Below are 15,139 nucleotides of genomic sequence, written 5' to 3' on the forward strand. Positions count from 1 at the left end.
GAGGTTCCAGGGGGTTGACTTAGGAGTAATGTCAGGAAATACTTTTTTTTTTTATGGAGAGGGTGGAGGATGCTTGGAATACCTTCCCCACAGGAGTGATGGACACAAAATCTTTAACAGAATTCAAGAATGTAGGGGATTAGCACAAAGGATTCCTATATGAGAAGTGAATAAATGAACCCAACTTAGCTGTGCTTCTGTGGCAAATCCAGTAGTTGGGAAGTAAGGCTAGTGCTGGGCAGACTTCTATGGCTTGTATTCCGGTTATGGCTAGATACGTCTGGTTAGGCTGGCGTGGACTTTGACGGAAACTCCAGTAGTTGAAAATTAAACCAGTGCTGGGCTGACTTCTACGGCCTGTGCCTTGAAAATGGAAGGACAGCTCGAGATCAAGTATACATATGGTATCTCACGTTGGGCAGACTGGACGGACTATGCAGGTCTTTAATCTGCTGTCAGCTACTATATTATTATGACTGCTTTTTCTCCTCCTGGAGACTTGTTCCCTGACTTAAATCTGGAACATGGCATTCATAACCTTTGCTTACACCTTCTTATGGCTCTATATACACGCAGGCCCAGATGCACTAAATGTTTTTCATCGTTAAATGAGCCCTCAAGGAAGAATTTCCTATCCTTTCCATGCACTAAAGCCTATTTTCCGACGACAGTAGCAGCTAACGAAAACGGAATGCAGATGAGCAATTCTTCTACAAATCCCATTGAAATGACATGCACTAACCTTTTCCGATTCGTTTAACGCAGGAGAACACCGTGAAATCTAACGAGAGTCTGTACCTCTCATTAGGGCTGTCTGTCTGCTAGAAGTTAACAAAATCCAATAAAAAAATAACTGGGGGGGGGGGGGGGCGAAAACGCGTCAGGGGCGTCCTTTATTGACGCCCCAGGTCGCCGCTGCTCCCCTCTCAGCACCAAAAAAAAAAAAAAAAAGATCGGGAGGGGGCAAAGGCACTCGTCATGAGCGTCCCGTATGGACGCCTTGCCCCCCCCGCTGCTCCCCACTTCCCCCCCCCCTCCGCACGAAAAATCTCCAATTTTAGCAGCCCCGGGCCGGCCCTCCTCCCTTCCTGTATTCTCCCACACTAGCTCCGCCTCCTGCCATGCTCCGGTCCCGTGCCCCGCCCCCGCTGCCCCCCCTTTGGTCGTGGCTGCCGGTCCCTCCGTCCAACAACCCCCCCCTTTGCCTTACCGGCCCGTGCAGTGCCTGTCACCTCTGCTGCACAGGCAAGAACAGCTGATCGGCGAGTCAGAAGGCCTCCTCAGACGTCCCTTCTTTCTTCCTGGGCCCGTCCTCCTCTGACGTAGGTAAACGGGGCACGGGACCGGAGCATGGCAGGAGGCAGTGCTAGTGTGGGAGAATACAGGAAGGGAGGAGGGCCAGCCCGGGGCTGCTAAAATTGGAGATTTTTTTGGGGGGGGGGGAGCGGGGAGCAGCGGGGTGGGGGGCAAGGCGTCCATACAGGACGCTCATGACGAGTGCCTTTGCCCCCTCCCGAAACACACGTGTTTGTGGGTTTTTTTTGTTTGTTTTGACAGCTGGGCCTTTGTGGCATGCGCAGAGCAGCCAGCATAACGCTTGGGCTGCTCTGCGCATGCTTTAGGCGCTGATTAACGACGGGTTTAATGATTCTGTGATACATCCTACTTTGCAATACCGATCCGAACATTTCTGGAGTGTTTTTGTAGTGCATGCCTCGTTTTTAAAAAATCGTTAAGCACTTCTACGATTCTTATTTTTTAACGTTTGGTTGATGCATCTGGGCCTCAGTGTTGTGTCAATTCTTGTTGCAGCTGCTCTGGTTCTTGCAGCTTCTATTTTGGTCAAGTAGCTCTGGTTATGGACAGCCAGCTAATGATTTTGGTCCTTAATCACATTGACCACTTGCTGATGCTGTACCAGTTTCCTTTTCATAGCTATCAGCTGCATAGATTTTTTCTTCACTTCATTGATTCATGTCCTCAAAGTAGTCAACTGGGACACTCTCCTTCAGTTGTCCTGCAACATGATTAAGGGGATGGAACAACTCCCCTATGAGGAAACATTAGGGCTCTTCAGTTTAGAAAAGAGATAGAACATAAGAATAGCCATATTTTTACTGCTGTAATTGTCTATTGCTTATGCTTGGCGTATTCTTACTGTACACCGCCTTGACTGAATGCCTTCAAAAAGGTAGTAAATAAATCCTAATAAATAAATGTATACATAGAATCGAGTTGCACAGATTGGAGCAAGAGTTTTGCTGATTATATGTCGTGTTTAATCTGTTAATAAAACTAAAAGCATAACGACAGTTTATCTTGTCTGTTGGGGGTGGCCTCTGGAGCAGTGGAGTCTTATCTTATTGTGCACTTTGATCTCTGGTGCCTGACAAGCCTGACAATAAGTGTTAGATTACCCAGAGCAGAACCTGCCTTTGTAAGGGACACCAGCAGTGGAAACAAAGCCTGCTGTAAATCCTTCTCAAGACAGAATGGGCTGTACAACACAGTGTGTCTTAATTGCTGGAGCTGTGGTTGGAGGACTGCTGGCCATTCTTGGTGGCATACTGATACCTGTTGGAAATATTGTCATTGAGAACAAGATCAAACAGGTATGGCTGTGTTGCTAGTTACCCATGAATTATTCTGTCCTTTTTTTTGTAAAGCCTGCGATATTCTGAGATGTATTTTAAACAACCATTTACATTTTATCTCACTATTACATATAGATTTTCCAAGATAAGTAATAGACCCAGTATTCAAAACAAGTCACACACTGACCAGTGAACCCACAATTTGATCTTTATATTTTCAAACCTTATGCAGATAGTACTCAACCATTTAAATCTCTGAATGACCTGATGCTACCCTTAGCAGAAAGGGGCTGAGTGAGGGCAGGACAAAAAAACATTATCCAGATAGCAACATAGTAACATAGTAGATGACGGCAGAAAAAGACCTGCACGGTCCATCCAGTCTGCCCAACAAGACAACTCATATATGCTACTTTTTGTGTATACCCTACTTTGATTTGTACCTGTGCTCTTCAGGGCACAGACCGTATAAGCGGCTGCCTGGATAACTTATAGGTTTGTTTAAGCTTAAACTAGATGTATGGTGCCTGTAAGGGAAAGGGGATGGGACTTGATATACTGCCTTTTTGTGGTTAGTCTCAAAGTGGTTTACATACTATATACAGGTACTTATTTGTACCTGGGGCAAAGGAAGCTTAAGTAACTTGCTCAGAGTTATAAGTTGCTGTAGCGGAAATTGAACCCAGCTCACCAGGATCAAAGCCTGATGCACTAACCACTAGGCTACTCCTCCACCTTGCTGTACCTTGTGTATATTTAGCACAGTTATGGTTTAATAAAACTTACTACAAAGCGTATACCAAAGAAGATATAGGTGGTGTACAATTTCTAAAGTTTTTAAAACAATCCAAAAAGAAGAAAGGAATGCCAGCATTCACATATTTTTGTTAAGATGCTAAACCTCTGATTACAGATCTTCACTGGCTGCTTAGTTTTTGAATTGTGTTGCTTGATTTTTTTCTATTCTCCATGGTTTAACCCTGTTATATATGCTTCCCATGATTTTGTTATTAGGTAAGAATTATGAATCCAGTTCAAGGCATTATTTGAATCTACAATTTCCATCACCCTAAGGGGTTGTATATAAAACTGAATTAGAAGCTTCTTTCACATATCAAGCTGCCAAGTGGTGGAATAAATTGCTGAATTATATTACTCATCGGTTTAACTATGTAATATTCCAGAAAGCCTTAAAAAGTTGGTTGTTCCAGAAGTTGTTTAATACCTGATAGATCAGATCTTACTATATACGGTTACTTGGATGTTATTGTACTGTTTTAATTCTAGGATTAACCCATTCATGGCATTTGCAGCATATAAGTATTGGATGTAATGTAATGTTGATGGTAGCTTTGTACTCATCAGCTAAAAGCATACATCACTTCTTTATTCTTTCTAGTTTAGATTTTCAGTTCTTGTGCTTTGAACGTGCTCTTCAATTTTACTTCTTATACTGATCTGTTTGGTGATTTATCTTGCAATTGGATAGGTATATCCTGAAGGTTTTCTCCCATTTTCGGTTCAATTCTATAGAATAGGCACAAACTTTTATGTTCACATTACACATACAGTCAACACAAATATATGCCAACAAGCGGCCTAATCACTATTCTGCACATACCCACTTAACTCACAGAGAAAGGGCAGCAAACGTTCCCAAACTTACAAGCATAACTCATAGAACAGGGTAAGTTATTCGTGTATCTAGATCTGGCATAAATGCTCAGGCCTGAATGTTAGACCAGTTAATAGCCACTTAGGCTAGTATTCTGTAAAGGAAAGTAGTCTTCTACCAGGCACCCTCTGGACACCTCATTATACAGTGGGGGAAATAAGTATTTGATCCCTTGCTGATTTTGTAAGTTTGCCCACTGACAAAGACATGAGCAGCCCATAATTGAAGGGTAGGTTATTGGTAACAGTGAGAGATAGCACATCACAAATTAAATCCGGAAAATCACATTGTGGAAAGTATATGAATTTATTTGCATTCTGCAGAAGGAAATAAGTATTTGATCCCCCACCAACCAGTAAGAGATCTGGCCCCTACAGACCAGGTAGATGCTCCAAATCAACTCGTTACCTGCATGACAGACAGCTGTCGGCAATGGTCACCTGTATGAAAGACACCTGTCCACAGACTCAGTGAATCAGTCAGACTCTAACCTCTACAAAATGGCCAAGAGCAAGGAGCTGTCTAAGGATGTCAGGGACAAGATCATACACCTGCACAAGGCTGGAATGGGCTACAAAACCATCAGTAAGACGCTGGGCGAGAAGGAGACAACTGTTGGTGCCATAGTAAGAAAATGGAAGAAGTACAAAATGACTGTCAATCGACAAAGATCTGGGGCTCCACGCAAAATCTCACCTCGTGGGGTATCCTTGATCATGAGGAAGGTTAGAAATCAGCCTACAACTACAAGGGGGGAACTTGTCAATGATCTCAAGGCAGCTGGGACCACTGTCACCACGAAAACCATTGGTAACACATTACGACATAACGGATTGCAATCCTGCAGTGCCCGCAAGGTCCCCCTGCTCCGGAAGGCACATGTGACGGCCCGTCTGAAGTTTGCCAGTGAACACCTGGATGATGCCGAGAGTGATTGGGAGAAGGTGCTGTGGTCAGATGAGACAAAAATTGAGCTCTTTGGCATGAACTCAACTCGCCGTGTTTGGAGGAAGAGAAATGCTGCCTATGACCCAAAGAACACCGTCCCCACTGTCAAGCATGGAGGTGGAAATGTTATGTTTTGGGGGTGTTTCTCTGCTAAGGGCACAGGACTACTTCACCGCATCAATGGGAGAATGGATGGGGCCATGTACCGTACAATTCTGAGTGACAACCTCCTTCCCTCCGCCAGGGCCTTAAAAATGGGTCGTGGCTGGGTCTTCCAGCACGACAATGACCCAAAACGTACAGCCAAGGCAACAAAGGAGTGGCTCAGGAAGAAGCACATTAGGGTCATGGAGTGGCCTAGCCAGTCACCAGACCTTAATCCCATTGAAAACTTATGGAGGGAGCTGAAGCTGCGAGTTGCCAAGCGACAGCCCAGAACTCTTAATGATTTAGAGATGATCTGCAAAGAGGAGTGGACCAAAATTCCTCCTGACATGTGTGCAAACCTCATCATCAACTACAGAAGACGTCTGACCGCTGTGCTTGCCAACAAGGGTTTTGCCACCAAGTATTAGGTCTTGTTTGCCAGAGGGATCAAATACTTATTTCCCTCTGCAGAATGCAAATAAATTCATATACTTTCCACAATGTGATTTTCCGGATTTAATTTGTGATGTACTATCTCTCACTGTTACCAATAACCTACCCTTCAATTATGGGCTGCTCATGTCTTTGTCAGTGGGCAAACTTACAAAATCAGCAAGGGATCAAATACTTATTTCCCCCACTGTAAGTGCCTGGTGATAGAATTGCCCCCTTTGTACTCGTAAGAAAATGCTTAGAAAATGGGGTCCATGGCACGTCTTTTACATACTTTACACAATCTCCTTAAAAGAATAAAGATCATCTAAAAATAACAGGATCAAATGTTAAAAACCTAACCTACACTATATGTGGAGAAATAAGGTAATGCTTCAGGCAATGTTAGTGCAGTGCATCTAGCCGTTAGCATTAGCCTTGTATAGATTAAAACAACAGTGTTAAAGCCATGATTAATTTTCCTTTCTAAAAGTAAGACCATCATGTTTATTTGATCAAAAACTGAAAACAAAGTTGACATGACTTAATTGTCAGCAGCTGCTAGTTTTACTAGTGTGGATAATTTACGTTTTCTAGATTTCCACAGAAAACATTTTGAAAAAGCTTTTCATGATTTCTGTATGACATTCCATTTTCAGGCTGGAATTATCCTTCTGGCTTTCGTCAAGCATGCACACACTGCAAAGAGTCCACTATTTTGTCAACTATTATAAAACTGTGTGGGGAAATCTTGCCTGACCAATTTAATCAATTCTTTGAAGGAGTAAACAAACATGTGGACAAAGGGGAGCCGGTTGATATTGTGTATCTGGATTTTCAAAAGGCATTTGACAAGGTACCTCATGAAAGGCTGCAGAGGAAATTGGAGGGTCATGGGATAGGAGGAAAAGTCCTATTGTGGATTAAAAACTGGTTGAAGGATAGGAAACAGAGAGTGGGGTTAAATGGGCAGTATTCACAATGGAGAAGGGTTGTTAGTGGGGTTCCTCAGGGATCTGTGCTAGGACCGCTGCTTTTTAATATATTTATAAATGATTTAGAGATGGAAGTAACTAGCGAGGTAATTAAATTTGCTGATGACACAAAGTTATTCAACGTCGTTAACTCGCGACAGGATTGTGAAAAATTACAAGAGGACCTTGGGAGACTGGGCGACTAAATGGCAGATGACGTTTAATGTGAGCAAGTGCAAGGTGATGCATGTGGGAAAAAAGAACCCGAATTATAGCTACGTCATGCAAGGTTCCACGTTAGGAGTTACGGACCAAGAAAGGGATCTGGGTGTCGTCGTCGATAATACACTGAAACCTTCTGCTCAGTGTGCTGCTGCAGCTCGGAAAGCGAATAGAATGTTGGGTATTATTAGGAAAGGTATGGAAAACAAGTGTGAGGATGTTATAATGCCGTTATATCACTCCATGGTGCAACCGCACCTTGAGTATTGTGTTCAATTCTGGTCGCTGCATCTCAAGAAAGATATAGTGGAATTGGAAAAGGTGCAGCGAAGGGCGACTAAAATGATAGCGGGGATGGAATGACTTCCCTATGAAGAAAGACTAAGGAGGCTAGGGCTTTTCAGCTTGGAGAAGAGACGGCTGAGGGGAGACATGACAGAGGTATGTAAAATAATGAGTGGAGTGGAACAGGTGGATGTGAAGCGTCTGTTCACGCTTTCCAAAAATACTAGGACTAGGGGGCATGCAATGAAACTACAGTGTAGTAAATTTAAAACAAATCAGAGAAAAATTTTCTTCACCCAACGTGTAATTAAACTTTGGAATTCGTTGCTGGAGAACGTGGTGAAGGCGGTTAGCTTGGCAGAGTTTAAAAAGGGGTTGGACGGTTTCCTAAAGGACAAGTCCATAAACCGCTACTAAATGGACTTGGGAAAAATCCACAGTTCCAGGAATAACATGTATAGAATGTTTGTACGTTTGGGAAGCTCACCAGGTGCCCTTGGCCTGGATTGGCCGCTGTCGTGGACAGGATGCTGGGCTCGATCGAGCCTTGGTCTTTTCCCAGTGTGGCATTACTTATGTACTTATGTCCTCTACTTGGCTCACCTTTATTACATAGAGCAGTGATTTAACCTATTGTGATGTCATAGTGGCTCATTCCACCAATAAGAGCCAACCTCATTAGTGATGTCACAATGGCTTGATTGTACGTTTGGGAAGCTCGCCAGGTGCCCTTGGCCTGGATTGGCTGCTGTCGTGGACAGGATGCTGGGCTTGATGGACTCTTGGTCTTTTCCCAGTGTGGCATTACTTATGTACTTATGTTCATAGACTGGGGGAACTCCATGAAGTTACATAATAATACTTTTAAAATAAAATAGGAGAAAATATTTTTTCACTCAACAAATACTTAAGCTCTGGAATTCAGTGCCAGAGGATGTGGTAAGAACAGCATAACTGGGTTTTTAAAAAAGGGTTTGACAAATTCCTAGAGGTAAAATCCATAAACCATTATTACGACAGACCTGGGGAAAGCCACTGCTTATCACTGGGGTTATGAAGAATGTATTCTTTTGGGATTCCGGAATCTGAAAAACAAAACTAAGGAGAATGCTATACAGACCAACTCCTCAGAGGAATAACGCAAAGGAAAAGAAAGAGAGTCTAATAAATGTGGCCACTATACAAGTAACCAATGAAGGTGAAGCGAATGCATCAGATAAATTTTAAAAACCAGTGTATTGAACAATTACACTTGAAGGACAAAATCACTTCTGGAGCCTTCACCAAAACATCCCTGGGTAACCAGTGGTGTACTGGTAAATGTTTAACAGGCTCTCTCCCCGGTCCACCTCTGCGCCCCCCCCCCCTGTCTGCGCCCCCCCCCCCAAATTGCAGAGCTGGCTATAGCCGGGGAGAGAGCCTGGGGGGGCAAGCTAATTAATGTTTAATGTGGGATAAAATGCCATAAATAGGTAAATAAAAATAAACTTTTAATGTTGAGCACCTGATTCTCAAAGTGGACATATTCCAAACACTATAATGAAAATAAAATGATTTTTTCTACCTTTGCTGTCTGGTGACTTTGTTTTTCTGATCATGCTGGCCCAGTATCCAATTCTGCTGCTCCGCAGAAACAGGAAATATGTCAGAAGAGGGCGGAACCATGATGCGAGGGAAGGGAAGGCTGGAGCCGAGCTGAGCCTGCTGCCTTCAACGCCGGCGCGCCTTAAGGGAAAATAAAATTTTTAAAGGCAGGGCGGCGGTGCAGGAAGGAAACTAGGGCTATCAGGGAGCTGCAGACCGGAGATGATGGACGACCTGGGGCGCGGGGGAGCAGAGGCGAGCCGGCTCGCACTCTGCTAACAACCGGCTCGCAAGATGCCAATAAATTTAACTGGCTATTGCGTGCCGGTGCGAGCCGGCTCCAGCACACCATTGTGGGTAACCCAGGTTCCATAAACGGGTCTGAGATTTGTATAGTCCCAGCCCAATCACTTACTAGTGATTCGTCAGACAAAGAGCACCTTTTGGCTTTTGATCAGGCACAAACTGCGGGCTCACACATTGACCATGATCTTCCCCTGTCGGGGTTTCTCAGAAACCTTGGCCAGAAATGAAAGAACACATTCTACACCATTGCAGGACCTTTGTGAAAAATAACTCGAATAAGGCCAAAGACAGCAAATTTTCCCTCTTACATTATAGTATTCTCTTGCAACACATCTTTGTTATGAGTCCATATCTGCCTGTGTCTCCAGCAGAAGGAGCAAGCTGACATGAGATTCACATTCTGTATAATTCTTATAATTTCTTATTATTTAGCTTCTTAGTGACTCTTTAACCTGTTCATAGCCTGTTCACAGAGGCTTTTCTCAGTTACTGCTATAAAGTTATTTTATGGTTCATAACCTGCATGTCCCATATAAACAAAGGACAGAGCCGGGCAGTGGTGTGCTGGTAAATTTTTAACAGGCTCTCTTCCCGGCTATAGCCAGCCCTGCAATTCTTTTTTGTTGGGGGGGGGGGGTGCAGAGGTCCCAGTCCACCTCTGCACCCCCCCCCCCCCAAATTGCAAGGCTGGCTAAACCCAGGGAGAAAGCCTAGGAGGGGGCAATGCATTACTCTCTCCAGAAAAAAAGAAAGATTTTAAATGCTCCCAGGTTCTAATCTAATGATAAAATGCCAAAAATAAGTAAATAGATAGAAACTCTGAATGTTGAGCACCTGATTCTCATAATATGATGTCTCTTTTAGTGGACCTCTTACCAGGAGAAAAAAAATTTCTGCAAGTATAGAACACATGCTAGGATGACCCTGTAACCAGCCCGCCTCCAAATGACACACTAATTACGACTTATAACAAATTACTACTCTACCTATAAAAAGTTATACTTTCTCTAGTACATTCGTATGCTGCAGCAGCTGGCTGGTATGTTTGAAAATATAAATAAGATTAAATAAAAATGCTACCAACAATTAAACACAATGTGGTTGCAGCATCTCTTATCTAATCCGATCTGCTCCGGCTCCCTCCATCCCCCATCCCAGACTCACACTTTCTGTGGCTCCTCCAGCTTTGTCCTCTCTGGTGGTGCTGCAGGTCCCTCTCTCCTGCTAATCTGCTCTCTCTGACAATAAGAGCAGATCGGGAGGGACCCGCCAACAGAGACACCTTCCATCTGGCGTCTGTCTCCGCACTGCAGGACAGCCAAGAGGACCAGGCCAGGCCATGTGAAAAAGCTGCGATCAGGGGGGCACAGAGACAACTACTGGCAACGTCGAGAAGGTGAGCAAGCGAGCACACACACACTCGGCTGCGGCGCAATCAGTTTTTTTAAAGCAGTGCTGGTATACGTCAGCAGGGAACAGGCTACTTCAGCCTGCCCCACCCCGGAGGGCTGAAGAAAGGCCCCGGGATTGGCTGAAACAGCCTGTTCCCTGCTGACGTATACCAGCACTGCTTTAAAAAAATTAAATGCTCCGCGGCCGGCAGTACAAGAGGCAAGGAGGTGCAGGGGGGCAAAAATTGAGCGCAGAAAGGTATGGGGGGGGGGGGGGAGTGGGGAAACAATATGCTTAGCCTAAGCCACAGATATAGGGGAGGGGGACGCCGATGCCAGGAGGGTATCCAAACCCAAATTTTGGGAGCTGGTTGTTAAAGTAGCTACATTAACAACCGGCTCCCAAAATTCTTAAAAAATTAACAAACGGCTCTTGCAAGCCGCTGCGAGCTGGCTCCAGCACACCACTGGAGCCGGGTGTCCCAGAAACACCAAAGAAAGACCGTGATCAAATATATAATATCACATTCATTGTTGAATTGATAATGAATGTGACTGTTGGGCAGACTGGATGGACCGTTCAGGTCTGGCGTGGAGGAGTAGCCTAGTAGTTAGTGCAGTGGACTTTGGTCCTGGGGAACTGGGTTTGATTCCCACTGCAGCTCCTTGTGACTCTGGGCAAGTCACTTAACCCTCCATTGCCCCTGGTACAAAATAAGTACCTGTATATACTATGTAAACCACTTTGAATGTAGTTACAAAAACCACAGAAAGGCAGTATATCAAGTCCCATTTCCCTTTCCCTTATGACATCACTATATCAGAAGTGAGCCAAGTATTGGGCAATCAAGCCATTGTGACATCACTGATGAGGTTGGCTCTTATTGGTGGAATGAGTGGAGGAATAGCTTAGTGGTTAGTGCAATGGACTTTAAGCCATTGTGACATCACTGATGAGGTTGGCTCTTATTGGTGGAATGAGTGGAGGAGTAGCCTAGTGGTTAGTGCAGTGGACTTTGATCCTGGGGAACTGAGTTCGATTCCCACTGCAGCTCCTTGTGACTCTGGGCAAGTCACTTAACCCTCCATTGCCCCTGGTACAAATTAAGTACTTGAATATACTATGTAACCCGCTTTGAATGTAGTTGCAAAAAACCACAGAAAGTCCCATTTCCCTTTCCCCTTTATTTGCCATCACTTATTATGTTACTATGTAGACAGGGCTGTAAATTTAAGCCACACCATAGAGGAACGGCACCTTTGTAAGGTGGTCTTCCTTGACCAAGAAAAGTGAGGAACATTCCAGATAGCAATCTGGAAGCAGATCCAGCTCTTGGAGTAGTCGTACATGCATCACCGGGTGTTCTAGTCCCTGTTATCCTGTACTTCTCTGTAATAGGCTTTTTCAAAGCACATGTCCAGTTCCCTGTGTTTTATGGGCTCTTTCTATTGGCTTGCCTTGTTCTCTGTGAATGCTGGACTAGTTCTCCTCCCCCTTCTCTGTCCATTGGGTCTGTAAGAGTTAGTCTGCAGCATGTGTCCTCTGTGAATTGAAACTGCCTATCCTGTACTCGATCCTTTAAGCTACTGTGATTCACGATTTCACCAGTGATAAAGTATAAACAGCATTACTACTCCTGAAAATCTCCTAGCCTCTTTTGCATGAGAGAGAGCTGGTTGAGAACAGACTTCTAGTTTGCAGGGCGAAAACTCTTGTCCAGCACATCTGAACTGTAAGTTGTTTGTCCTTGTTTAATCACTGCATTAAAAATGATTTTGGTTCAAGAGTTCTGAGTCTTCTCATAGTGATGTTACTCTGGTTTAAACTCAATATCAAGCGTAGTACAAGTAATATTTCCAAGGACAGAACACCGAAACCTACAGGATGAGCACCAGGGAAAGGCCTGAGATCCCCAAGACAACCCTTCTACAGTATGACCAGACCTGGGAGGGAATGAAGCCCAAGAAGGAAAAGGAAAGAGTGACAAAGCACAAGAAGCAGAGGGGTAAGGGGCATTAGCAGAGAGGCTGAGCTTCCCAGTCTGGTGGGCTCCCAGTTAGGCTTGTGGCCTACTAGCCATTGAGAGAGCCCCTTCCTAACTGTTCCTATAGCACCAGGCTGATGCACAGAGAATATATAAAGAAGATCTAGAGAAACACAACCTCTGCCGCATGGCTACAGGCACTACACAACTGGTACTATTGGTGTGGGTGACCAGGATCGATGCATGCGGTGCTAGCAGTGCAGGGGCGTAGCCACAGGTGGGCCCGGGTCCACCCAGCAGCAGTGCACTCCCCCAGAATATAAGGCTCTGGAGGCGGGTTTTCCTGCCAGCTGCTGCTTCACTGGTAATTGCCCCCATTCCAGCTGTCATTCTGCAAGTTTTGTTCCTTCCCTTGCTTACTATCACTTCTGGGCCACGATTTTTATTCTACAGCAAAGCCGCACTGGACTGGGACTCTCTGCGTACTGCAGCTGCTTCCTACGGGCCAGACCCACCTCCTCCGAAAGAGGAAGTTATATCTGAGAAGGAGGGGCCGGCCTGAAGGAAGCAGCTGTAGCATGCAAAGAGTTCCGGTTGGTGCAGCTTTGCTGTAGAATAAAAAAAACGCAGCCCAGAAATGATAGTAAGCAAGGGTGGGAACATGCCAGATGGGGGTATGGCAATACCAATGAAGTAGCAGCCGGCGGGGAAAGCCACTTCCCCAAGCCTTATATTCTGCAGCATGCCAGTGGGTGGCTTTGGAGAGGGTGACAGGTAGACAAACACTGTTGGTGTGGGGGAGTAAGACGAGGCAAAACTATGTGGGATGCAGAAATAACGACGTGGGGGAGGGGAGTGAGATGTTGCACGGAGAGAAGAAGGAGCTGGAGGGAAAATTGCTTTACATAGGTAGGGAGAGGCTGCACAGCAATGGTGAATGATGAGAGAGAGAAAACAATGCTGGACAAGGCAGTGGAGTGGAGGGAGGAAAAAAGTGTTGGACATGGCAGTAGAAGGGAGGGAGGATGAGAGGAGAGGAGAGGGGGAAATGTTAAATGGCAGTGCAGTGGGGTGGAGGCGGAGAGATGCTGCATAGGGAGAGGGAGAAATGTTAGGGTGCAAGACAAAGAGACAGAGAGAAGTGGAGGACAATGGAAGAGGGAGGAGGGAAGGAGAGATGTTAGACATGGGGGTGGAGGAGTGGGAAGGAGAAATGCTGCACAAGAGGGGGTAAGAGAGAAAGAGGGATATGTTGGCTGGGTGGGAGGGAAGAGAGTGGGAGAAATGCTGGACCATGGGGAGGGGCAGGAGAGAACAAAAACGGGACAGGGAGATGGTGGGGGCGGAGTGGAAGAGCCAGGGAGATGTCAGGCAATGAGGGTGGGGGGGGGGGAGAAGAGGGATCAGATGCTAGGCTAGAAGGGTGGAAGATGGGAGACACTAGGAATGGTGGAAAATATGTGGGAGAAGGTGAGGGTTGGCAAGAAAATGTATATCAGAATATTGATTACAGGGGTAGAAATATGGTAATGGTGAGTAAATTGAAGATGGAAGGGAATGAAAGGCTGGGAAAGACAGGGAATAGGAATGCTAATGGGTGAAAGAAGGCAATAGAAATATGATATAGGTATCTGAAAAGTAAAAAGAAGGAAAACAGAAAGAGGGTGAAATTTGAGTTGACAGCAGATGAGAAAAAAAAGAGGAAAGAACTGAAATGGAAATATAAATATAACAGAGATGATTGTTTGGACAGTTGAACATCAATAAAAATGATTGAACTATAAATATAACAGAGGCATGTGTAGTGAGGAAATGAAATAAGAGAGGAGAAAAGACAAATAGAAGCTGATTGAAGAAGAATTAGGAGAAGTCACAGGAAAGTGGGAAAGAGAAACTGGAACCAGCATGATGGAATAATAAAATATACAGACAAAGGTAGAAAAAGCATTTTATTTTGAATGCTTTGGAAAATGTGCATAGCAGACGTCTTTTTACTGTGTTCAATAGAAAAGGAAATGCATTTCTATTTTTATTTCTTCAGTGTTGTAGTACATACTGAGGTTCCCAGTTTAATTTTTGTCTACATATTTTTATTTCTAATTTGTGATTCCATGTTCTGTATTTGGTGAGGGTCTGGTGGTGTGATTATAATGGCAGATGGGGAGATTAGAGGGGAGGCAGGGATGAGAGGGAATCGTGGGGGGGGGGGGGGGGGGGGGGAGGAGAACTGTGAAGAAACAAGTGTTTTGGGTCTGTAAAATGTACTGAGAGAGAGACCCTGTGAAAAAAACAGCTATATGCCCTTATCTCCCGAGCTACTTTCTAGGAAGTATGCAAATGTTTAGTGTCATCATTGATCCATATTTCAGTTACCTGTTATTGTTTGCTACTTTCACTATTTAGTTTATTGCCTCTCTGGACTGATAAAGAATCCTGGTGGTTTGTGTGTTGGGTCTGCGAGTGCTTTCTGGGAACTGTGGGACCACTGGGAGTGTGGCCCCGGTAACCTAGAAATCACTGGGGATAATTTGAGAGGAGACTCGCCCAGAGGCGTTTGTGACCCAGTGTGAGGAGGGTGCAATTCTAGAGCACAGGT

The 15,139-nt window shown here is 44.8% G+C and overlaps 1 protein-coding gene across 1 annotated transcript in view; it reads left to right on the forward strand.

Moving 5' to 3' along the window:
* Nucleotides 1–2,444: 2,444 nt before the first annotated feature.
* Nucleotides 2,445–15,139, forward strand: part of CD36 (CD36 molecule) — a 79,589-nt gene continuing 66,894 nt past the window's right edge. Inside the window, exon 1 of the mRNA XM_030216128.1 lies at nucleotides 2,445–2,612. Within this exon, the coding sequence (XP_030071988.1) occupies nucleotides 2,493–2,612 (120 nt within the window). The 5' untranslated portion in view covers nucleotides 2,445–2,492. The remainder of the gene's footprint in view (nucleotides 2,613–15,139) is intronic.

The sequence above is a fragment of the Microcaecilia unicolor genome, chromosome 10, assembly GCF_901765095.1.
Source record: "Microcaecilia unicolor chromosome 10, aMicUni1.1, whole genome shotgun sequence".
In the NCBI taxonomy this organism is placed as follows: domain Eukaryota; kingdom Metazoa; phylum Chordata; class Amphibia; order Gymnophiona; family Siphonopidae; genus Microcaecilia; species Microcaecilia unicolor.